This window comes from Halichoerus grypus, chromosome 9, assembly GCF_964656455.1.
Source record: "Halichoerus grypus chromosome 9, mHalGry1.hap1.1, whole genome shotgun sequence".
Taxonomy (NCBI): domain Eukaryota; kingdom Metazoa; phylum Chordata; class Mammalia; order Carnivora; family Phocidae; genus Halichoerus; species Halichoerus grypus.
In genome coordinates this window covers 17,284,935-17,309,925 of record NC_135720.1, presented here as the reverse complement: position 1 = coordinate 17,309,925, position 24,991 = coordinate 17,284,935, and the positions used below count along the sequence as shown (strand labels likewise).

Here is a 24,991-nt window from a genome sequence, read left to right as displayed (position 1 = left end):
AGAGAAGAGCATTAATTCTCTTTTAAAATTTATTAGAAATGAAAACCACTTTCTAAATCATACTTGATAGCAGTTTAATTTGGACATGTTTTTCAGTGTCTGGAATGCTCGTTTTTATCATTTAGCATCAAGAAAGTATTTTCAGGATGTTTGTGCTTTTGGTAACCGGTTAAGTAAACATTCCAGATTTTTCTTTGAAAGGCATTTTTGTAAATGTATTTAAGTATTGATAGTTAATAAAGCCATTTGTTTTAATTCAGTGGAAAATAATTTTATTAAATCTTAAATAAAGCTGTGCAAGCAATTTTCCTCCATTACAGTGTCTTTGGGGCTGCGTTAATTATAATAAATGGAGCTATTGGAGACGTTTACTCAGCACACAAACTCCTCATTGTTAACCATGGCTGGTGTGTGCTGACAGCTGCCTCTTAGAGAAATGTAACCCATAGTTAATGGTGGAAAGTGTGGCATTAACATAATTTTTTGGCAAGGACAAAGCCAGGGTTGCAGTGTTGCGTTCAACAGTGACTCCTTCATTAACAGTGTCTTATCGGAGGCCCAGACTCCGGGGGGGCGGGGGGGATGCAGCCATATGATTGTGTTGTAGGTAACCAGAACCCTGTGTGAAATGGTTGCTTCTAAATAAAGAAGGAAAGGATTTCAGTTGCTTATGAGTATGATTTTAAAAGGGGCCGAAGGAAGACTCTGAAAAGAGCTGCTGGTGTTTGATCAAAAATGACAGAGTAGAGGCGGCTTTTTTGACATTGACACTAATGCACATTATGGTTTCTATAAGAGGGATTAGAATTAAAACATTTTCATTCTTCAGGGACCAATTCAGACAAAAATAGATTTGCTAATGTAAGACTTAAAAGTCAAGAATAAATTATAGGCCATGAAGGTTCTGTAAATTCATTTGCACATTGCCAAAGGTATTTCAAACAATTGGGGGAAAATTTTTTGTCTCTTTCTGAAGACAGATCAAAGATAGAATCAGAAAGTAATAGAAAATATCAAATAATTATTCTATATTAATGTTCATCCTTACAATGATAAACTCTTCCTCTGGCCTCAGGATTCTCTTTGATTTCTTCAAAAATAAATAAAATGATAAAATTGACTATAAATGATAAAATCAGATAATGTAAGATGAGCACTTACTACCTAGGTGCCCGGTAGGCAGTGTGCTAAATGCTTTACACGTGTCTTGTTTCTTTTTTCTAACAACCCCATCACTGCGGTTATTAATGTCCTCATTAAGCCTCATGGAAATTAAGTGATATTCCCAAGGCCATTCAACGAGTAAAAGATAGTACTGAGATTTGAACCCAGGTCTTTGGTTCTGCAGCCAGCAGTATTCCCTCTGTCACCCCTGGGCGACCCTCTGTCACCAGTGACAGTCAGTGCTCTTAGCGGTATCTTCCCGAATCCATTAAATGATTACCCTGGGGCTCCTTTCCTCTCTCTCTCTCACAGAAGCGTGACTGTTGCTATTTATAGCACATGGTTAATTCTGTTCAATAGTCCTTCACATCAGTGCTTCTAGCAGTTTCTCCTCTATCAGCTGTGTTGGTCTCGGATTCACGTGGGCACGGCATCCAGCTCCTCTGTGCTGGCCAGTTTCCCCACCTCCTCTCCACTCTGGGCCCACAGCCTGCCAAGACAGGCACCTCACTGGGCAGGGACCAGGCTGTGTCTCTGCCTCAGATTCTCTGGAGGCTTCCTCCTCTCAGATCCTTGTGGCCCCTTAAAGTGTGTATAGGGGTCAAATATGAGTGTCTCCAGGACTGACAGAATACCCTCTGGTTGTTTAAGTCAAGTGAGGTCTGGGGAAACTCTGGGGTTGGAGGATTATGCTTTTATTTCCCCTTTTTACCTTGAAACAAGAGGTTCAACAGGACAACATGTACTAAGCATTGTTTACAGGAACAATATGTCCTGAAACTATAGGCTCTAAAAATTATTTTTTGAAAAGACTTGTGAAGACCCACAAAAGTTGGACAACCCATGTGGCTTAGCGGGCAGCCCGTGAGCTGGCTGTGGCCCACTTCAGCTTTGGACCCTGAGCAGGTGCTCGCGGGGAACTGCCTGGTGGCCTTCTTAAGGCTGGGAGTCCTTCTGTGACCATCAGCTCGCCACCAACACTCCCCTTTGACATGGCGCTCGTGTTGTGCGATCTCTCACTAGAAATGGTGGGGGCGACCCCTGATTAACAGCAGCCTGAATTCCGTCTGTTTTATTTCTGGAAAACAAGGTGCAGCCTGAATTATGAAGTACACTAATTTGTGTTTTGTAGCTCGGTGGTTCTCAACTCTGGCAAGACATTAGAACTCTGCAAGAGCTGCAGAACTTTAGGAAATACTAAATGCTAAGTGACTTGTTTCAAATTAAAATCAGACTAGCTAAGGTTGGAGCCTGGCATCCACATTCTTAAAAATCATCGCAGGCAAGTGGAATGCGCAGTGGGGGTTGGAAACAAGTGAGCGGGCAGATGGGGAGACCGTGAAGGAGGGTTTTGCACCTGCTACTAGTCCTGCTGGTCATATAGCTAGTGCAGCTGGTAGTATGACTAGTGCTGCTAGCAAACGACTAGCTGCTTACTGGGTGCAGCTAGTGCTCTACGCATTCTTCGTAGAATGAAATTATCCTTGCCCACCCCTCATGGTAACTCGGAAGCTTCTTTCATTTTAATAGATGTGCACATGGACAGCTTTGAGGAGACAAAGCAATTTATTCAGAGTTGAACGAAGCTTGTTGGGGATAGTCTCTATTATAAAGTGAGATGAAGCCTGTTTCTGTAGGTATACATTGTATGTGACTGTTCGTATCATTTGTTGTATCATGGAAGACTTGGATTGCTCCTGTATGGTCCGCGTGCCTTGGCTCTGCCCACTGAAACCCAGCTATAAGATTATAACCAGTCAGCCATCTTCAGATTCCCGATCACAACCCCTGGCCTCCTAATTTTTAGGATTAGACTTCACATGAGTTTTCTAAAATGCTTCTTTGCTGCAAATAGTTTGTATGATGGCAGAAGTAGGTAGACGTTGATGGCATACAGCCCTGCAAAGACTCTGGCCATACATACATGCTTTAGTGAGTGTGCAAATTGTAACTCCCATGTACTTAGATTTAACACCTTTGCACCTTTGCGCACGATCTCCCATGTTATATTTACCACCTCCCAGGGAGGTCTCCATCATGAAGGGCTAGATGCATAGGGTGAGATTTAGAACGTGTTGTAATTTAACTGGTTGCAAAGTCTCAGATCACCTACTTTCTAGTCAGGACATTTAAGAAACCATTAAACCGTGAGGATTTTGTTGGTGTTGGTTTTGGTGTATAGTTCTATAAATTTTAACCCACATACAGAGCCATGTAACCATGACCACCATCAGGATGTAGACCAGCCTTTGAACATGGAGTTCAAAGGCCCAGAGTGTGGCCTCAAATAGTCCCTCCCGAGTCCTCCCCCTACCTCAGCAGCCTGGACAAGCTTGACTTTCTGTAAGAGGCTTAGCTCAGTGCCACCCTGACCTAGCGATTTCTTGGCAGTTTGGAGATAGGTCTTTCTACATGTGGGGTGTGCCTTTCCTTTTTTCCTAGTTTGACTAGATACCGTAACCCTTGATCCTCAAAGAAAAGACTTAAGACATGAAAAAGAGGCTGGAGTCAGAGCTCTGAAGATGTGGGTTACTTTCTGGAAAGAAATGAAACGATATGCTCCTATTAGCCCCCCCAAAAAGAAAAGGTACTGCCTCACAGGGTCCTGCCGCCCAGGATCAGAAACTGGGGTTCCCAGGGCAAGTAGAGTTGGGTGGCAGGTAAGTGCTTGTCCTCTCTGCTGGCTCTAGAACCTTCAGCAGCCCTCCTCTATCTTTTCTTCCTGAATTTACATCTTGAACTCCAAGCCCAAAGGCCTGGAGGGCTTTTGTTTGACTTCCTTCCCCACCTCGACCCCCTCCATTTAGTCCCCCACGAGGCGAGCAGCAAGAGTCCCTCTGGTGCCTGGAAGCCGGTTCAGAGAGGCGCGCTTGGATAACAGGGCTTCTCCTTTGATCTCCACAGACAACAGGTTACCAGCTTCAGGTCTGAAGATTCTGACGGTTTTGTTTACTTTGCAGTATGAAAGCACAAGATCCTAGGATGAAAAGCTCTATCTATATACCAGAGAATAATAGAGTTAGACCCGAGGAGAATAAAAACCTGCTGTCTCCAACTAAGGAAATGTGTGTAGCTTTTCTTTTCCCTTTCTGTACCTCTGTTAAAAGCACAACCATTGGGCGCCTGGGTGGCTCAGTTGGGTAGGCGACTGCCTTCGGCTCAGGTCATGATCCTGGAGTCCCAGGATCGAGTCCCGCATCGGGCTCCCTGCTCGGCAGGGAGTCTGCTTCTCCCTCTGACCCTCCCCCGTCTCATGCTCTCTATCTCTATCTCATTCTCTCTCTCAAATAAATAAATAAAATCTTTAAAAAAAAAAAAAAAAAAAAAAAACCACAACCATTTACAGCCTCTGTGTTCTAATAAACCTACCTGTGGGTGGGCACTTGGGATCTGCTGGTGGAGAAAAACAACAGGGTCCATGGCACACGGACCAACAGGGGTCAGCCCTCTTCCTTTCTCTGTGCCGAAGGAAAGAAGTGAGGTCTTCTGTAAGGGAGGGGGGAGGGAGGAGGGAAGGAAGAAGGGAAGGATGGGAGAAGGAAGAAAGGAAGGATATTTGCGCTAAGCCTCAATGATGGTGGTGGGGAAGAGCTTTTTCTGGCAGAGGAAAGAACTAATTGAGAAGGTCCCTAGCTAACAACAGGTCGGTGTGTTGTGGAGCCGAGAGAAGGCTGTTGTGGCTGGCGGTGGGTGTGTTTGGAGGGCAGGGCCTGGGTCATGTGGGGGTATAGACCATGGAAAGAGTTGACTACTTTGTTATTAGAGAAATAGGTTTTAACAGAGGGCTGACATGGCCTGATGGGTGAGATTAAAAGATCCTTCTGGGTGCTGTATGGGTAGAGGAGAAAATTTGTAATCGTGAAAAGACACAAGGGTTCTCCCAGATAGCCCAGAGGGGCTGGTGGGAAGTGATCAGATTTGAGTAATGTTTTGAAGGCTGAGCCAATGGGACTTGTGACTATGGTTGGTACAGATTGGGTAAGGGAAAGAGATGGATCAAGAATGACTCTTGGGCTTTGGAGCCCATAGGGGAAGGGATGTGTTGTGTGACCACATAAGGAGGATAGGGAGGTGCCAATTTGTGGTGGAGGGGGGAGGTGGGGAATTGCAGCAAATAAAGAGTTGTGTTTGGACTGGCAAAGTGTGAGATGCCCATAGACATCCAGGCCAATGTGCTAAGGAGTCAATGGTAGCCGAGTCTGGAGTGTGAGGGAGCAGTCAGACATTCAAGTCATTCATTTTTAGGAAGTTTGTTTCTTATGGAAACTTCTAGTATTTTAGAAACACTTAGATGTTTGAGCTGTCTTTGATCCCTGAGACTGATACCTGGAGAACATGCAGTTTGCTGCAGTTTGATGGGATTTCTCCCATCCCTCCTGGGAGGACACACTCACAGGATGAGATGATGAGAACCTCCTGCAGCTCTACTGACTATTATGTAGCGGTAGCTCTGAATATTAGCTCTGAATATTTCTCTAGACCACGGTGGTCATTTTTCTGGATTCTTTCATACACATCCTCTTTATTAAGTCAGATAAAGATCTCACTTCCTGTTTCTGTGTGTTCTCAGTGGAGTGCAGCACAATAATTAAGATCATTATGCATATTCACATTTCGAAGTTTCCTGAAAATAACCCAATCATGCACATGCCAGGTGTTTGTGTGTCTTATACACAAAAATTGGGCCCTGTTGTCCCTTAACTATATACAACTACCCCGTTACAGTACAATCATTGTGGACATCAAGTGGGTGATATAGATCAGAAGACTACAAAGAAGAAGGGATGGCTGATGCCCCAGTATGGAAGAAGGAAAAAACCCTATAAGCCCAAACCCACTTATTTGTTATGTTTTGGATAAGTTTCCCCATTTGAACTGTCTCTGTCTTAAGTTCTACTTCTCCCTTTTGAAAAAAAGTTTATTAATATATTTAATCTCTGCACCCAACGTGGGGCTCGGACTCATGACCCTGAGATCAAGAGTTGCATGCTCTTCTGACTGAGCCAGCCAGGTGTCCCCTGCTTCTTTTTATTTCAATTTCCTAAGTCACTTTTGCATTCTCCTAAAAAAGCACCTTTCATCTACTTCAACTGGGACATTTACCTTGTTCCTTAAGCCACTGTTCTCTCTAGGTATCCTTATGTTTCCAATATTGTCCTTATTTTGTTGTATTAGAAAGGCTAGTTGTCTTCAGTTTTTGTGAAGATGATTTCCCTTGACTGACAAGTGTTATCTACCTGGAGGGGAGCCTCTGAATATACTGAGCTCATCACTGGCTCCCCCTGTGCTCACATGTGTTGCCAGGTCCGTGCCTGAGTTGCGGGGTCAGGGCCTGGGCTGTGTTGTCCGTATCCGGGATCTGCAAAAGCCGGTAGGTGGGCTTTTCAGATGAGCAGCAGATGCCCAAGCACACTCTGGAAAAAATAGTCTTCTGTCTTTTCTGCAGTTTAACAGGGTGTGACCTTGAGCAAATTACTGGATTTCTCTAGACTTCTGTTCCCTTCTCTGTAAGTGAGGATAATTATAACCCACCTCGGATATTTGAATTAAGTGAAAACCTGGAAAGCGCTGAGCAGAGTACCTTGCTACATAAAAGGAACTCAGTGACCTTTAGTTTCCATCCTGACCCCTCTGAGTCTTTATTTCATCAGGCAGCAATAATCATGTACTCTGAAAATACGCAAGCCAGTAAGTGGCTATTCATAAAGACAGATCAAGCTTCCAACGCAAGCGAGACTGAAAAGACCAAGGGAAATCAACAGTCAAGACAAAGTGGAGAATAGTGCAGTGGTTCTCAAAGTATGGTTCCAGGACCTGCAGCATCAGCATCACTTGGGAGGTTGTGAGATGCAAATTCTCAGAGACACTGGACCCAGGCAATCTGTGTTTCCACAAGCTCTACAGGTAATTCTGATGCACACTGAGGTTTGAGAACCACTGGTCTAAAGTAAGCTCAACAGATACTGGGTGAAGGATAGTGGTGCGTATTTCTGCGTGCGTATGTGTGCACACACACCAACGTATGTAGTGTTTGTAACTGCTGAAACTATAATCGAGCATGGCGATATCAACAAAATCCCAGCAAACTGGCAATTAATTACCCATTTTTCTTTGGTACAGTTGTCTAAATAGAGATATACCTAGGATGCTTGTTTTCAATGACTTTGCACTAAAATCACTTTGGTTTTAAAAGTATTGATTCATCAACTTTCTTCTTTTTTTTCCCTAGGAAATTCCACTTACTTGGATGATCATGGACCACCTCCTAGTAAGGTAAGGTCTTTGCCTGTGGCATAAATCCCCCTTTTCTTTTCTCAGTCCCTACAGCCTCCAACAACCCCAACCGGAGCCTCCTGGCCCTGAATTGTTGAGAGGAAAATAGTAGATGACAGATGTCAAGTTCATCTTTGACTTAGAGTGAGGAGAAAAACCTATAAACAGTTTTGGCCTGATTTTTAAGGGTCAGAATAGTCCAGTGACATACTAGTGTAGTTCTCCATCACTATTTACTCTCTTATGCTCAATGAACACCAAATGTCAATATACCACAAAACGAGAAAAATAAAGACAGTCTTGGACCACATAAGATGATGACCTACAAAGTAGAGTTTTAAGCACCCACTAACCTTAGATGCTGGAAATTTACCCCAAAGTCGGCTTTTGAGCTTGTGAGATTTGAAGAAGTACTCTACTATTTATAAGACTATGAGCTTTGGAATAAAGTTATTTCTGGGTACATCACTGGCTCTGCCACTTTCAGTGTATGACGTTGGACAAATTACTTAATACTACGAGCCTCAGTTTTTTGATGTGCAAAGTGGGATTAGCAGTACCACCCACAGGACATCTAAAAGGATCAAATGCATTGATATATGACATTCAGCACCTGGTGTGCAACAAGCATTAAATAAACAGTGGCTCGTGTTAACTAGACTGGAGGAACATTAAAATTATTGATGAATGGTCCAGTAGTATTTATCACAGTTGTTTCACTACCACTTGGCCCACTGCACATATATTGGGTGCTTGTGATGCCATGGGCACCGGGAATACAAATAGGAAACAAAACAAGAGCAACAGAACAAAATAGCCCCTATCCTGAAGGAACAAAAGAATATGGAAGTTTGATACCATCCACGGATAAGAACCATGTCTAGCTCCACTTGGCATCCTCACATCCTTGCAGGAGCACATCGTGACTATTCATTAAATTTCACTGAATTGGACCATGGAATCCAGAGCTGGAATCTGAATTAGGTCTCCTGGCTCCCAGCCCAGGTTCCTTCCACTCGGCCAGTGTTCTCAAACTTGAGCTTGCATCAGGGTTTCCTGGAGGCTTATTAAAATACGGATGGCTGGGCCCAGACCCCTGAGTGTCTGATTCTGTAGGTCTGGGGTAGAACCTGTGAACTTGCATTTTTCACAAGCTCCCAAGTGATGCTGATGGTGCTGTTCTCGGGACCATGTTTGCGAACCATTGCTTTAAAGGCCATGAATCTAAAGAAAACAATGTCCCTGGACATTTTCTGTGTTGTTTTTACTGCTGATAGCCTAGAGAGAGTGATATGGCTTATTATATAAAGGCTACTTATTAATGTAATGGTGACTCACTATTGTAACTCTTCTAACAGTGAAAACAAATTTTCTTTGGTCAATAACCTCCCTGGAAGGGAAGATGAGTGGGGGTGAGGGAGAAGAATGGTGTGGATGGCCTGCTAGGTTCCCGCACCACTAACTGTACTTCTCTCCCAAGTGGGGCCAAGTGAACCCTCCCTACCCTCTCTGCTCTGCAGGAAAAGGGGGTGAGGTTGGCTCTGTGGGACACATCAGCTGTGTCTCTCAATGGCATGTTGGGATATTATTTGGGGTTTCGGGCTTGATAAATGGGGTTTTACCTAGTGAGGAGACCCAGGCCCACTTTATATAAACTTGTCTTCTTGAACTCAATCCTTGGTGACTGGCTTGGGACCACGCCCTTAATCCACCTAGGGTCCTTGCTCTTGCTGAGTTGGCCATCCTGCCTGCCTCTTTACTAGTATCCTTGGTGCCTGGATTCTGTGTTTGCTGGACTTTCTCCCCTTCCCCCTGTGGAGCTTGCCCTGCTTCTGCCTCCCTCTGCCCCTGTGGTCTGGTCTTCACCCTCCCTCTTCCCCTACCCCCAGCCAAAGCTCCCTGTGACACCCAGAAACGATCAGGTCGTATCAGATCATTTTAGACCACTTTCAGACTGAATGCATTTTTATCAATTCTATTCCAAGTTCAAAATTGTCAACCAGCAGAATGAGACAGATTCTTTTACTATAACTGTATTTTCATTATCTAGGAGTGGGGTAGCAAAAACACTCTTTTGACTTTCTAAGCAGTAGCCAAAATAAGAATACAAAAATGAGTAAAAATAATGTTGGTATGTTAACATCTTTTCATCCATGCTTATTATTTCTGCCAGGGTGGAAATGAATCCCAGAAGTGATAAAGTCAGACTTCCAGATAAAGATCCCTTGAATGTCCCCCGAAGTGGGGTCTTGGTTAGTTTGGTGTATAGACCTCTGGGGTCTCCAGGGACATGGTGGCATCCAGAGGAGATGGACTCACACGTGTGTGGCCTCTAGAATGAACCCCCAGCCTGGCACGGGAAAGCAAGACTGAGGGCAGACCCATCGCTTTCATATTTGTTTAGCATTCAGAAATAACTTTCTGATGCCAAGATTGAAAGAGCTGTGATCTAGATAAAATAAGGTTTTTAAACCCTGAAAATGTACTGAGGTTTACAGGCGAGTTCTCATTTTATTAAAAGTTCATTCCACGAGTTTCACATTCCACAAGTAATAGCCATTTAGGGAATGGGGTGTGTGCCACACAGCACATAAAGCCCAGGGCTTCCTTCTTGCCAATATTTTCATAAAAAAGAACCAACATGCCTCTAATTTTTTACTTGTTTTTAAAATCCACTTTAACCTCACAGCTCACCTTCATTTTTAATCTAAGTCATTTTTTAAAGGCAGATGTTAGTATTTTCTTTTGTGAACCACTTTTTACTACCACTTTGTGTGCGTGCAGAACGCATGGCTTAAGGTTAGAGCCCTGCTAAGAATGAACACGTAGATCTCTATTGAATGAATTAGAAAGATATTTTTGAGAACAAAAACAGGCATGCAGCATCCAGGATCGTGCGATCACACTTCTTATAAAGTTGTGTGTATAGGATATGTGTGTACAGAGAAAAGTCTGGAAGGATAATAGTGTTTTCTCTGGATGATGAGATTCAAGAGATTTTTACTCTTTTCTTTATACTTTTTTTTTTTTGGTATATTTTTTGAGTTCGTTAAAGTAATGCCCGCTCAACCTAAAGATCAGGGTGGGAGGGATGGAGGGGGGATGTCCTTATGCAAGAGAAGATTAGGGTGGGCCTGGAAAGCCTGTGGTGCTCGGTTCTCTACAGTAGCATCTGCAGCTTCATGACACCCGAGAGCAGCCTGATCTCTGAAGGTTGAACCCCCAGGCTGGCACTGCTTCACTTCACTTGGACTGTGGGTCCCCACGCTGCTTCACTTCACTTGGACCGTGGGTCCCCACGCAAGCAGCTGGAGACGGCAATGATAAATTCAGGTGGTAGCAAATAAGATGTAGTAACTGTTTCGCATATGTTGGGTTCCCAAATCTGATAAATAAAGAGAGCTGGTCTAAGCAATTCAAGGAAAATAAAACCACTACCCATAGCTGATGTCTATCCTTTCCGATGGGGCAAGCACTCTGCTAAGCACTTTGCGTGCGAGTTTAGTCTCAGTAAAACCCTATAGAAGAGGGAGTCATTTTTTAAAATGGAAGTATAGTTGACATACAATATGATATTAGTTTCAGGTGTACAACCTAGTGATTGAAATTTATATACATTATGCAATGCTCACCATGTAAGTGTAGTTACCTTCTATCACCATGCAAAGTTATGCCAGTATTATTGACTTATATTCTCTGTGCTGAACTTTACATACCCGTGACTTATTTATTTTATAGTTGGAAGTTTATACCTCTTAATCCCCTTCACTGATTTCACCCCTTTCTCCACCCTCTCCCTCTGGCAACTACTAGTTGATTCTCTGTATTTAGAGTCTGTTTTTGTTTTGTTTGTTTAATTATTTGGATTTTAGATTCTACATATAAGTGAAATTATATAGTATCTGTCTTTGTCTGACTTATTTCACTTTCACTTAACATAATACCCTCTACGTCCATCCATGTCACACACGGCAAGATATCTTTTTTTTTTTTTATGGCTGAGTAATATTTCTGTGTGTGATTATGTGTGTGTGTGTGTGTGTGTGTGTACACATATAGATCACATTTTCTTTACCTATATATCTATATATGGACACAGGTTGCTTCCATATCTTGGCTATTGTAAATAATGCTGCAGTGAACACAGGGGTGCATATACCTTTTCAAATTAGTGTTTTTGTTTTCTTTAAATAAATATCCAGAACTGGAATTGCTGGATCATATGATATTTCTATTTTTAATTTTTTGAGGACCCTACATACTGTTTTCTATAGTGACTGCACCAATTTACATTCCCACCAACAATGCACAAGGGTTTCCTTATCTCCACATCCTCACCAACACTTGTTTTTTCTTGTCTTTTTGGTACTAGTCATTCTGACTGGTGTGAGGTGTTATCTTATTTTGGTTTTGATTTGTATTTCCCTGATGATTAGTGGTGTTGAGCATTTTTTCATGTGTCTGTTGGTCATCTGTATGTTTTCTTTGGAAAAATGTCTATTCAAGCCCTCTATTTTTAAATTGGATTCTTTGTTTTTTGGTGTTGAGTTGTATGCATTCTTTATATGCTTTGGATATTTACCCCTTATTAGATATATCATTTGTGAATAATATCTTCTCTCATTCACTAAGTTGTCTTTTTATTTTGTTGGGTTTTTGTTTTTGTTTTTGCTGTGCAAAAGGTTTTTAGTTTGTTATAGTGCCAATTAATTTTTGCTTTTGCTGCCTTTGCCTGAGAAGACCGATCCAAAAAAAATATTGCTGATGCTGACACCCAAGAATCTACTGCCTATGTCTTCTTTTAGGAGTCTTATGGTTTCAGGTCTTACATTTAGGTCTTTAATCCAATCTGAGTTTGTTTTTGTGTATGGTGTCAGAAAGTGGTCCACTTTCATTCTTTTGCATGTAGCTATCCAGTTTTCCCAGCACCATTTATTGAAGAGATGTCTTTTCTCCAATGTGTATTCTTGTCTCCTGCGTTGTAGATTAATGGACCATATAATGGTGGGTTCATTTCTGGGCTCTTGACTCTGTTTCATTGATCTGTGTGTCTGTTTTTATGCCAGTACCATACTGTTTTGATTACTGTAGTTTTATAGGATAGTTTGAGATCCAGGAGTGTGATGCCTTCACTTTGTTCTTCTTTCTCAAGATTGCTTTAGCTATTCAAGGTCTTTTGTGGTTCTATATAAATTTTAGGATTATTTGTTCTAGTTCTGTGAAAAATGCTGTTGGTATTTTGATAGAGATTGCTTTGGGTAGTGTGGACATTTTAACAATATTAATTCTTCTAATCCATGAGTATGGTATATTTTCCCTTCAATTACCTCATCTCCAATTTCATTCATCAATGTCTTATAACTTTCAGAGAACAAGTCTTTCACCTCCTTGGTTAACTTTATTCCTTTGTATTTTACTCTTTTGATGTAATTGTAAATGGGATTGTTTTCTTAATTTCTCTTTCTGTTAGTTCATTCTTAGAATATAGAAACATAACAGCATTCCGTATAGTAATTTGTATCCTGTAACTTTACTGAATTTGTTTATTAGTTCTAGTAGTGTTTTGGTGGGGTTTCAGAGCTTTCTATATATATTATCTTGTCATCTGAAAATAGTGAAACTATTAGTGAGACTTCCTCCTTACCAATTTGGATGCCTTTTATTTCTTTTCCTTGTCTGATTGCTGTGGCTAGGACTTCCAATACTGTGTTGAATAAAATTGGACATAGCAGGCATCTTGGTCTTGTTCCTGATCTTAGAGGAAAAGCTTGTAGCTTTTCATTGTTGAATATGATATTAGTTGTGGATTTGTCATATATGCTTTTTTTATGTTGTGGTGTGTTCCCTCTATACCCACTTTGTTGAGAGTTTTTATCATGAACAGATGTTGGATTTTGTCAAATGCTTTTTCTGCATCTATTGTGATGATCATAAGATTTTTATCCTTCATTTTGTTAATGTAGTGTATCACATGGATTGAGTTGCAGATATTAAACCATCCTTGCATCCTTGAAATAAATCCCACTTGATCAGGGTGATCACTTGATCCTTTTAATTATTGCTGAATTTGGTTTGCTAATATTTTGTTGAGGAATTTTGCATCTATGTTCATCAGAGATATTGGCTTGTAATTTTTTCTTGTAGTGTCTTTGTCTGGTTTTGGCATCAGGGTGATGCTGTCCTATAGAATAAATATGGAAGCATTCCTTCCTCTTCAATTTTTTTGGAATAGTTTGAGAAGGATAGGTATTAACTCCTCCTTAAATGTTTGATAGAATTTACTTGTGGAGCATCTGGTCTTGGACTTTTGTTTCATGGGAGTGTTTCAATTTCTGACTCAATTCCATTATTAGTAACTAGTCTGTTCAGATTTTCAATTTCTTTCTGATTCAGTCTTAGAAGATTGTATTTTTTTAATTTTTATTTTATTTTATTTTTTATTTTATAATGTTATGTTAGTCACCATACAATACATCATTAGTTTTTGATGTAGTGATCCACGATTCATTTTTTTCATAGAACACCCAGTGCTCCATGCAGTACATGCCCTCCTTAATACCCATCACTGGGCTAACCCATCCCCCCACCCCCCTCCCCTCTAAAACCCTCAGTTTGTTTCTAAGAGCCCATAGTCTGTCATGGTTCATCTCTCCCTCCGATTTCCCCCCCTTCATTTCCCCCTTCCTTTTTCTAATGTCCTCCATGCTATTCCTTATGTTCCACAAATTTGTGAAACCATATGATAATTGACTCTCTCTGCTTGACTTATTTCACTTAGCATAATCTCCTCCAGTCCCATCCATGTTGATGTAAAAGTTGGGTATTCATCCTTTCTGATGGCTGAGTAATATTCCATTGTATATATGGACCACATCTTCTTGATCCATTCATCCTTTGAAGGGCATCTCGGCTCTTTCCACAGTTTGGCTATTGCGGAGTTGCTGCTATGAACATTGGGGTGCATATGGCCCTTCTTTTCACTACATCTGTGTCTTTGGGGTAAATACCCAGTAGTGCAATTGCTGGGTCATAGGGTAGCTCTATTTTTAATTTTTTGAGGCACCTCCACACTGTTTTCCAAAGTGGCTGTACCAACTTGCACTCCCACTAACAGTGTAAGAGGGTTCCCCTTTCTCCACAACCTCTCCAACATTTGTTGTTTCTTGCCTTGCCTATTTTTGCCATTCTTCCTGGTGTAAGGTGGTATCTCAATGTGGTTTTGATTTTTTTTAAAGATTTTATTTATTTGAGAGAGAGAGAGCATGAGTGGGGGGTGGGGAGAGGGAGAAGCAGGCTCCCCACTGAGCAGGGAGTGTGACAAAGGGCTGGATCCCAGGACCCTGGGATCATGACCTGAGCCAAAGGCGAACACTTATCCAACTGAGCCACCCAGGTGCCCCAGAAGATTGTATGTTTTATCTCTTTCTTTGAGGTTGTCCAATTGGTTGGCCTATAATTTTTTATACTAGTCTCTTATAATCCTTTGTATGTCTCTGGTATTGATTGTTACCTGTTTTTGATTTCTGATTTTATTTATTTGAGTTCTCTTTTTTTTCTTGTTGAGTTTGGCAAAAGGTTTATTAATTTTGTTTATCTCTTAGAAGAACCAGCTCTTAGTTTATGATCTTTTCTATTGTTTTTTTAGTCTCTATTTTATTTCTTTCCACTCTGATCTTTATTATTTTCTTACTTCTACTTATTTGGGGCTCTGTTTGTTCATCTTTTTCTAGTTCCTTTAGGGGTAAGTTTAGATTGTTCATTTGAGATTTTTCTTGTTTCTCAAGTTAGGCCTGTATTGCTATAAACTTCCCTTTTAGAACTGCTTTTGCTGTGTCCCAAAGATTTTGGAATGTTGTGTTTCCATTTTCATTTGTCTCAAGCTATTTTTTGATTTCCAAGAGAGGAAGTAATTTTTTAATCTTTATTTTACAGATGAGGGAACTAGTTCATAGAGAGGCTGAATAACTTGCCAAAGGTCTTGCACTAAGTATTGGACTTGGGATTCTAACCCAGGGCTGTGTAGCTCCAGGGTCTATGTTAACCTTTTCAAGATTACCTATTTAAGTAGAAATATAATAATTTTTTACCTTATTTCTGGAATTTTACTCTTTCATATAGTTATCTGGTAGCTTAACTAGTACAATAGGGTTTTAATTCTCAGTATACCAGAAAAAGATAGTCATCACCATTTACTATCCAGGTCCAGTGGACCCTTTAAACATTTTTTATCAAACCAGCAAATTTTTACTTTCTACCTCATCTTTTCCCTTCTAGTCACTTTCATATACATACCTACCTTCAGCATTTGTCCATTTATAAACTGAATATATAACACATTTTGGAGTACAAATATCATAAAAGGTGGAAGAACAGTGTCCCACATTCATTTAGCAAAATGGGACGGTCCAGGTTCTTGTTGCAAAATATTGTTTGACAAAGTCCTTCGTCTTGATGACCAACTGCATGAAAACACCATATATATAAATATATATAAATGTAATTAATTAATTTAAAAACATAATAAATTTTGTCCTTAGACATATATTGTTCCCTTATCAACTATTGAATTTGAGAGAATTAATCCAGGATGTCATCATCTGAAGGCTCAGAATCTGTGGTTTTCCCTTTCATGATCAATATCATCGTCATCATTAGAGTCTCGAGTGCTGCTGTCTAACTCTGGCATTCATCTCTGGTTCCTCCAAGGCTTGTGAAACCTCTCCCTCTGTCAGTTTTCTTCTCTTTGTCATTATAGGCAGGAACAAAAATTCCAAACTCTTCACTCTAATGAAAGTTAAAAGCAAACTACAAAGATGGTGTCTCCAGTCTTCTTTTATCTTTTGGAAAGATGGTGCAATCCTTGGGCAACACAGTAAAATATAAAGAACAATGCAGTAGTGATGATGTATTTCCCCAGTGGATTACTCTTCTAGGCCTACCCTGTTCAGGACAGTAGCCGTTAGGCTCATGCAGCTATTGAAATTAAATTAATTAAAATTTTTTTAAAAATTCAGTTTCTCACTTGCACTGACTACATATTAAATTCTTTGCAGCTCTCTGGCTAGTGGCTACTGTATTGGACAGCACAGAATAGAACATTCTGATAATCACTAAATAGCATTGTAGTTAAAGCCATTCCATCATTCTTCCATTTTTCTACCACTTTAGTCTTTTTAAAGCATATTTGGGAATAATTGATGCATAATTTGTAGGTAATTATTCTAGGATGATGAAAAAGCAAGTGTCTCAAGAGAGAGAAAAAATAAAATCATTAAGATCCCATAGTGGATCTTAAATTTTTTAAAGAGGCCGGTAGACCTTATTATATGGTAATTATATTATATCTACTATTATAATTATAATTATATAATTATAATAATATGGACGTATTTGACAGTAACTGCAGGGTAGAATGAGTTTTATTCTCTTTATTGAAAAATATGTTTTCTTTGGAACATTCTAAGAAAGAATGAAGTCAAGAAATATTAATACACAGGGGTGCCTGGGTGATGCAGTCAGTTAAGCCTCTGACTCTTGCTTTTGGCTCAGGTCATGTTCTCTGGCTCATGAGATCGAGCCCCACAATGGGCTCTGTGCTCAGCATGGAGCCTGCTTGTCCCTCTCCCTCTGCTCCTCCCCCTGCTCACTCTCTCTGTCTCTCTCAAATAAATAAATTAATAAAATGTTAAAAAAAAGAAATGTTAATACACACAAATAGTTAGAACTGTTCAAAAAAACCCCAAATCCTAAAAAACTAAAATTGGGTGCAGTGGATTCTGATGATACATAGAGGGTTAAGATATATTGTTGATGCCTGCATTTGTATATAAAAGTATTGTGATATATAAGATAATACTTACATACTATTTTTTCTATATAAAGAAATGTGCTAGGTAGTATCAGTTTTCAAAATTCTATTTAAAAATGGGTTCATTAGAAGAGGTTTTACAATTTATTATGCTGAGCAAGCAATCTTCAAATGAATGAGAAGTAGTGATGTTAATTGAAATGACATTTCTATAATACATAGTGGTGTCTGGCAGTGAACAATTGCTCAGTAAAGGTTAGTCCTTTTTACCTCCCAAGGCACCCCAGAAGCTAATTTCCCTTTAGTATCAATAAATTTTTGAATGCCTACTTATGCAAGGGATCGGGAAGACAAAAAATATAGTTGAAGATAATTTCTGCCATCTAATACTTTACAATCTATTTGCATCTCGAGGTTTTAAAGAATCAAAAAGTATGGGAGCACATAGTTCTGCGATTGAGATATTCTTGAGTGTAAATGATCCTATACAGACAGCCATTCATTCATCCAAGCATTATTTATGCACTAAATTTGTGTTGGGCTCGGTGCTGAAGCTATAAGACTGCAGAAGGCACAGAACCTGCCCTCAAGGAGCTTAGAGTCTAGTGGGAAGGACAGGCTAGCTTCTCATACAGGCCCGATCCGATACATTAAGTAGGTTGCTAAGTGCTGTGATAGAATGAGTGTAGGCAACTCAACCTGACCTCTGCAGGTGAGTCCTGAAGGTTGCATAGGATGACCTACACAGGTCAAAGAGTCTGGGATGGAGGGGTTGAGAAGAGGTAGGCCTCCCTACTGAGGTTTGAGGAGTGGTAGATGGAAGATGAAGATAGGAACTGCTTTGAGAAGCTTGGCTTTAATAGGAAAGAGAAAAAATTGATAGCCTAGGAGATGGTAACCATGGCAGTATAATTGTGTAGTAGAGAAACTGAATTGTAGGAAAGGAGTGACAAGTCATAGATTCAGTTCTGAATGGGGTTATGGTTTAAATTGTGTCCCCCTCCCCCCCAATGCCGAAGCCCTAACCACCAGAATCTGCGAATGCAGTCCTATGTGGTAGGTAATAGGCTCTTTGTTGATGTAATAGTCAAGATGAAGTCATACTGGATGAGGATGGGCCCTAAATCCAGTATGACTGATATCCCTATAAGAAGAGGGAAGTTTGGACACAGAGACAAGGACACACAGGGAGAATGGCATGCGAGGATGGAGGCAGAGGTTGGAGTTATGCTGCCACAAGCCAAGGACACCAAGGATTGCTGGCAACCACAAGATTCTAGGAGAGAAGCATGGAACAGATTGTCCCTCTGAGTCCCCACTGCTGACACCTTGGTTTCAGATTTCTGACCTCTTGAACTGTGAGAGAATAAATTTCTCTTGTTTTAAGCCACCCAGTTTGTGATACTTTGAAAGCCCTAGAAAGTAATTCAACTGGGTTGAATTTAATATCTTCAGTTACCAGCAAAACATGAAGTGTTATGCCCTGTTAGGCATTGTTTGGTTTGATTTAATCAACATGGAAACCATCCTTAGAAGTCTATCATTAAGATAATTTCAGTGCATGTTTGTAGTTTTTTCAACATTCGATACTACTCAAATTTTTCCCTGAAATTCCTTCTTTAGTTTTCTTTGTAATTCTTTTTTTTCTCCTCATAATTCTCACATCTGCAGCTATTTTATTATTATCCAATATTATATCCAAGATAATATATATTATATACTATATATCCAATATATAATGTATAATATTAATAATAATATATCCAATATATAATCTGTATTATATATTATATAATATATAATGTTATTATTATATTATATCCAATATAATTATCCAATGGTCTCTCCAGCTTCTTCTATTGGAAATATATCTAATATATGATCTGTATCATATATTATATAATATATAATATTATTATTATATTATATCCAATATAATTATCCAATAGTCTCTCCAGTTTTTTCTATTGGAAATTCATTTCTACTGTTCAAATTGTGTTTTTAATATACAAAAATCATATTATGTTATATTTTTCTTTGGAAAGGACCTCAGTGAAAAATCCATGTAAGAGAAAGTTACTTGAAAAAGGAACTTCCTATTTTCACAGGACCAGGGGCTATGAGAGCAACAGAGAAAAACGGTAAAGAAGTCTGTGCCCTTTAAAAAATATGTCTCTATTTTTATAGGAGACTTCTCTGCCTGCCTTTCAACAACCACTACTACTGAGTCCCTAAGAAAGACTGCATATTTGTTTGTTTTCCTATCAATAAATCCTTACTAACATTAGCTGAAAGGAGATGTTCTAATGTTGTCTAGTAAAGAGACCATGGTTTACAGTCCTTGTTTGGAGCCTAAAGAGGAAAACCCACATAATCTAATAATCATAATAGGTAAGTGACTTCCTGGAGATATTGGAAGTTCATTTACTTTCAGGTATCTTGGCCAAGAATCCGTCAAGTTGGAGAAGGTTTCTGGATCAAAAATTCCTCCTTCCCCTGAGGACAGGATTGTGTGAGTTTTATGTACACACACATTCTCCCTTGATCAAGATCAGTTTTTACTTGAAAGAGTAGTACTGAGATTCAAGAGGAAAAGTAATTTCTTGTTTTTATCCCTCAGAACTTATTTTTGAGCATATAGACATGGCCATCCACCTTGTTTTCCTGTAGTCTGTTAAGATCTGCAAGAAGCAAATAAATCTCTGGCACAGACTTGGATGTGTGCTTTGCCCACTTCGTCTAGCTGCTTCCAATCTGACAACATTTCCTGAAACCATTGCTGCTGATAAGAGGGCCTTCTGGTTTTACAGCTCCATCTCATCCTGTTGGAAATAACCTCAGACCCACATACTCTGATTTTCTTTGGGGGGAAGAAATGGCATTCTCAAGAAGTTTAGATCTTCTTATTTTTATCCAAGGCAGAAACAATGAAGTTTCTTTATAGTTATCTTTTAATTATGAAATAGTCCAAAGACAAAAAATTAGTGAGACAAATAAGACGTACATCCAACCTACCCAACGTGTCCACTCCTGAGATTTAAAACATGTTACTCTTTTAATGTGCCAAATTCTTCATTCTGACTTCCGTATTTGCTCTTGGTGGCTAGGAGTCTGAGGAGCTTGGATTTTGGAGTCAGACCTCAGTTCAAATCCTACTACATAACAAGTTACCTTGAATATACACTTCATCTCTTTGAGCTTCAGTTTTGTATTTGTAAAAGAGGATGGTTCCATCCACCTCGTAGAGTTGTGAGCTTAAAGAAAGCACTTATTGTGCTGGAGACAGGTAAGCTCCCAGCAGTGGGTCTTTTGTACTCTAGGTATTGCTCGTATCCAGCCTTTCACAGATTCTGGGACTCAGTTTGCTATTACTTAGAGTAAAACTAGCTCCCAACCGCCCAACTGTATTTTTCTTTGGATTTTTAGAAGCAATTAATTACATGTCAGGTGGCAGACCAGATACCGGTGGAAGAACTTTCAGGTTCCGTTGTTACCCCCTTTCTTCCTTGGGCTAGTTCAGAACAGTAAGTAAAGCCTTCCACGACCTTTGGCATTTAGCTTTTCTTAAGCCTGTATTGTTCTCTACATCCACACCTGACTTTACCCAAAGTCCTTCTTAAAAAACACTATAAAAGTGAAGTCGCTTTTCATTTTATGGATGAATCAACTGCACTGGGTAATAGGTTTGTGTTTAATGATTCATGATAAATATATTAGGTTTAGAGAAAGAACTAGCAGAACAGAATGACACTGGGAGTTAGGAATCAATTTCACTCAGATGAGCATGACCTTGAAGGAGTCCCTGCCACCCTTTCATTTTTTTTTTTTGATCATTGCAAATGATAGGAAAATTTATGACTCGAGTATTTTATTTTTAAATAACTCTAAGAGCATTTGAGTTCAGTGTGTACCCTAAAGAACTTTATACTTAGGTATTTTGTTTGAGATGGATAATTAATAGCTTAGAAGATTAAAAAAGAAGAAGAAGAATCTGCCAAAGGGGAACAAATCAGCCTTACATAATAGATATTGTTTCTTATCCTGAAGTCACCTGTATTCTTCCTTCACACTTCCGTTGAACTCATCACAGCCCTTAACCATTAGCCTGGAAGTCTTTGGCCCAGCCAATGGCCTCCTGAGATTTCAACTTTCCATGGAAATCTGTGTCCAAGTTCAGAAACAGTACTTCTAAATTTATCAGTTTTATGAGCATGTCATGTGTTCACTCTTTCCCAAGAAGAACATAATGAATCCATTTCTTACTCAACAATTGGTTAGTTCTATTAAGCATATCTTCCACTTGTCTTTTCTTTTAATTAAAAAAATTCTGTGAAGCCACAGGTCTAACAATATGTAGTTTATATAATTGTTCTCTTAGCATCTTCCCCACCCCACTCCCCAAAGCCCCAGGGCCAGTTATTGCTGATAAGATGTTCTCCAAACCTTATCCAAACCCGCACCAGTCACAATCACTGACTTAATACGTTGTCAGGTTTGGGCTGCCTTTAACAAAAATAAAGCACTTTAAATGAAGCATGAAATTTTTAAATTGCAAATTGTTGTTGGAAAGCATATTTAATCAAGAAATTGCTTTAGTGAATTAAGAAAACTCATGCCACCATTTTTTTTGGCAGGGTAACCCTGCCTGAGGGTTTTCAAAGTTGTAGTAACTTAAACATTTTAGCAGCTTCCAATATAGTTACCTAATTCTGTTTGTTTGTTTTATTTCTTCCTTGACCATCTGATCAGTTCTTTTTGTTTTAAAAATTATGCATGCTCCTATTTTGTTTTGATTTGGAAAGTACAGAAAATCATAGAGCAGCAGGAAAAAATAATCACGCATTATGCCACCACTCAGAGACAACCATAACGAAGCATTTTCCACAATCCTGCCCAGTCTTTATTGTATATTAAGAATATGAAAGCCTTATGTGTCATTTGTTGCAAATATTTTGCCAGTCCTTGTATGTACTTTCTATGTTTAATCAAAGTCATGCATATACATACGCACAGAGTTTAAAGCACCAAATGGCTCATTAGCTTGTGAAAAAGTGACCCCCTGACTACACCCTCCCCATTACTTTCTGTTGTTCAGAAACAATTACTCTATACTCTTTCAACCAATCTTTAGGATCAGGTTTCATATCTCTGAATAACTGGCTTATGCTGCTTCTTGGTTTTACACAGCTTTAGGCTTCGTCTGTTGACATCCTTCTGTTGCAATGGCTGGATTTAGCACTTTCATGGCAGCCTGCCGCCCCCCTTTTTCAATCCCCCTCCTCCTAAGCCAGGTGTGTGTTATTTGGGCTGCCCCAAGGCTCGGTGTCTTTACTGCGGACACCAGGCAAATGATAAGGGCAGTGGGGCCATTATGATGTTTTCTTCCCCGTCCAGCCTTTTGTTTTCTTTGTAACAAGTAATTGTCTTGTTTCGTAAATTGATTTTCACACTTTTCCCTGACCTCCAAATTATCGTGGGACTTTTTTCCAGTGGTGTAAATCCCAGCGCCTCCAAACATGCTAGGGATGTATCGATGTCCGGTTGCTGAGGTCTCTCCTGGGCCTTCTCGTCAGCTCTGGTCTGGGCCCAGCCTCCAGCTCAAATGTGTCTGGGGGTGCTCCCTTCTGTGTTGGCTTCCACCTCCTGCACCCCATGTTGCAAGAGTTTCCTCCTGCTGCTGTAAGCCCATTACCACAAGCCTAGTGGCTGCAAACAACACAAATTTATTATCTTGTAGAAGTCTGAAATGGGTGTCCCTGGGCTAACATCAAGGAGTCAGCCAGGCTGTGTTCCTGCTGGAAGCTCTATGAGAGAATCCATTTTCTTGCCTTTTCCAGTTTCCAGAGGCTGCCTGCATTCTTTGCCTCGTGGCCCCTTTCTCCATCTTCAAAGCCAGCATTGTTGCATCTTCAAACTCTGACTCTGACTCTTCTCTCTTTCTCTTCCACTCGTGAAGACCCCTGTGATTATGTTGTATGCACCTGAGTCGTCCAGGGTAATCTCCCCATCTCAAGATCCCTTTTGCCATGTAGGGAAACACATTCACAGAATCTGGAGGTTAGGACTTGGGCATCCTGGTGGGGGTGGGGGGTGGGCACGCATTATTCTGCCTTCTCTACATATCTTTCTCTTTCCTTGGTCTCCAGCAGTTTCTTGAGAAAAGGTGCATGGTATGGAAGTTATCTGAAATAATGCATTTCTGAAGATGTCTATTCTAACTTTGACTAATAGTCTGACGGGATGTGAAATTCCAGATGGGGAATCTATCTATATTAATCCGGATAGGCTAGGGTGATATAAAATCTCCCACATTAGAGTTGTTGTCTTGCTGATGTGAGATCCTCAGTGGATCCAGTGGCTCTTTTCTTTCAGAAGCTTGCTCCAGATCCTGTCTGGATCCATCTTGTGGCTTCACCATCTCAACACAGGACCTTTGTGTCACTGTGGCAGGGCAGAGAGGAGCTAGAGGGGTGACACATGTCACTTCTGTGAGCACCCGGTGGGCTAGAACTGGTCAGAAGGCCAAGTTCAACTGCAGGAGGCTGGGAAATGGAGCACTTGGGTGCTCTGAGCCTCACATGTCTCTGCCACAAAAGAATTTCCCCCCAGAAAGTTGGTCTTTCTCCATTTCACTATAGCTTCTAGTATCTCTGCTGAGACGACTAATTCTTGACTTTGTGTGTGAAAATCTAATCTGTCTCTATGGAAGCTTCTTATTCCTAATGTTCTAAAATTGTATAATTTTGTGTCTACTGTGCACCAGTTTTCAGGTCCTATTCCGGACACTCAGTGGACCTCTCAGTCTGGAAACTAAGATCTTATTCTGGGACATTTGCTTGACCTTCTTCCCTGATGATTTCTTCCTCTGCATTTTCTTTCTGTCTTTCTGGAACTCTCTATTTGGATGTTGAACCTCCAAATATAGTTGTCTGTCTTATTTTTGTTCCTCTTATTTTTCTTTTCTTTGACTTTTTGCTCTGCTATCTGGAAAAGTTTTTCAACTTTGTTTTCCAACCTTTCTGTTGAGTTTCTTCCTCATTGTTTTCATATTTCTAATTTCCAAGAGCCTTTTGTTGTTGCTACTGTTCTCTGAATGTTCTTTATTAGAGCACTCTTTGGTTCCAAATGGGGCCTTTTACATTTCTTACGGAAGGTTATTCCTAGATACAGTTTTTTTTTTTCTTTTTTGGTTGCTATTCTGAATGGAATTTTTTCCACTATGTTTTAAACTGATTGTTATAATCTTTAAAAATTATTGATTTTGTGCATTATATATACTTATGTTACTCAACTTATCTATTTTAATCATTTTTCCTTAGTTCAATCTTTTCCTTAATAGGGAATCACATAATTGAACAATATTAATTTTATCTCCTATCTAACTCTCTTTCAAGTTTAATAGCATTATCCAGAATAATATTAAGTAATGTAAAATCCGTCGTGGGGGAATGTGTATTAATTCTCATCGTGTCACCCGCTTTTAGAACATGTACCTGGCACATAGTAACACTCAATAAATACTTGTCAAATGAATGAATGGCTATAGATAGCATCCTGTTTTGTTTGAAGTTTTAATGATAATGCTACAAGTGTCTTACACTAAGTGTAATTTTGCTACTTAAAGATAGATATTCTTTATCATGCTAACAAAATATTGCTACTTTTCTGAAAGCATACAGTTATTTGAGAGAATCCTGTTTCCTTTGTGCCTTTTGACCTTGCACTTAGAAACATGGTTTGAACTGG

General features: G+C 39.8%; 1 protein-coding gene across 5 annotated transcripts in view; it reads left to right on the top strand.

Annotated features, from left to right (window-relative positions):
* The window catches only part of UST (uronyl 2-sulfotransferase), a 325,108-nt gene that overhangs the window by 106,870 nt on the left and 193,247 nt on the right, over nt 1-24,991 (top strand). For all 5 annotated transcript variants that reach the window (XR_004911810.2, XM_078054593.1, XM_078054592.1 and 2 more), the window contains exon 2: nt 7,394-7,437. Coding sequence is in view for 4 of the 5 variants with exons in the window: in XM_078054593.1 (XP_077910719.1) it covers nt 7,394-7,437 (44 nt within the window). In the remaining variant the exon portion in view is untranslated. The remainder of the gene's footprint in view (nt 1-7,393; nt 7,438-24,991) is intronic.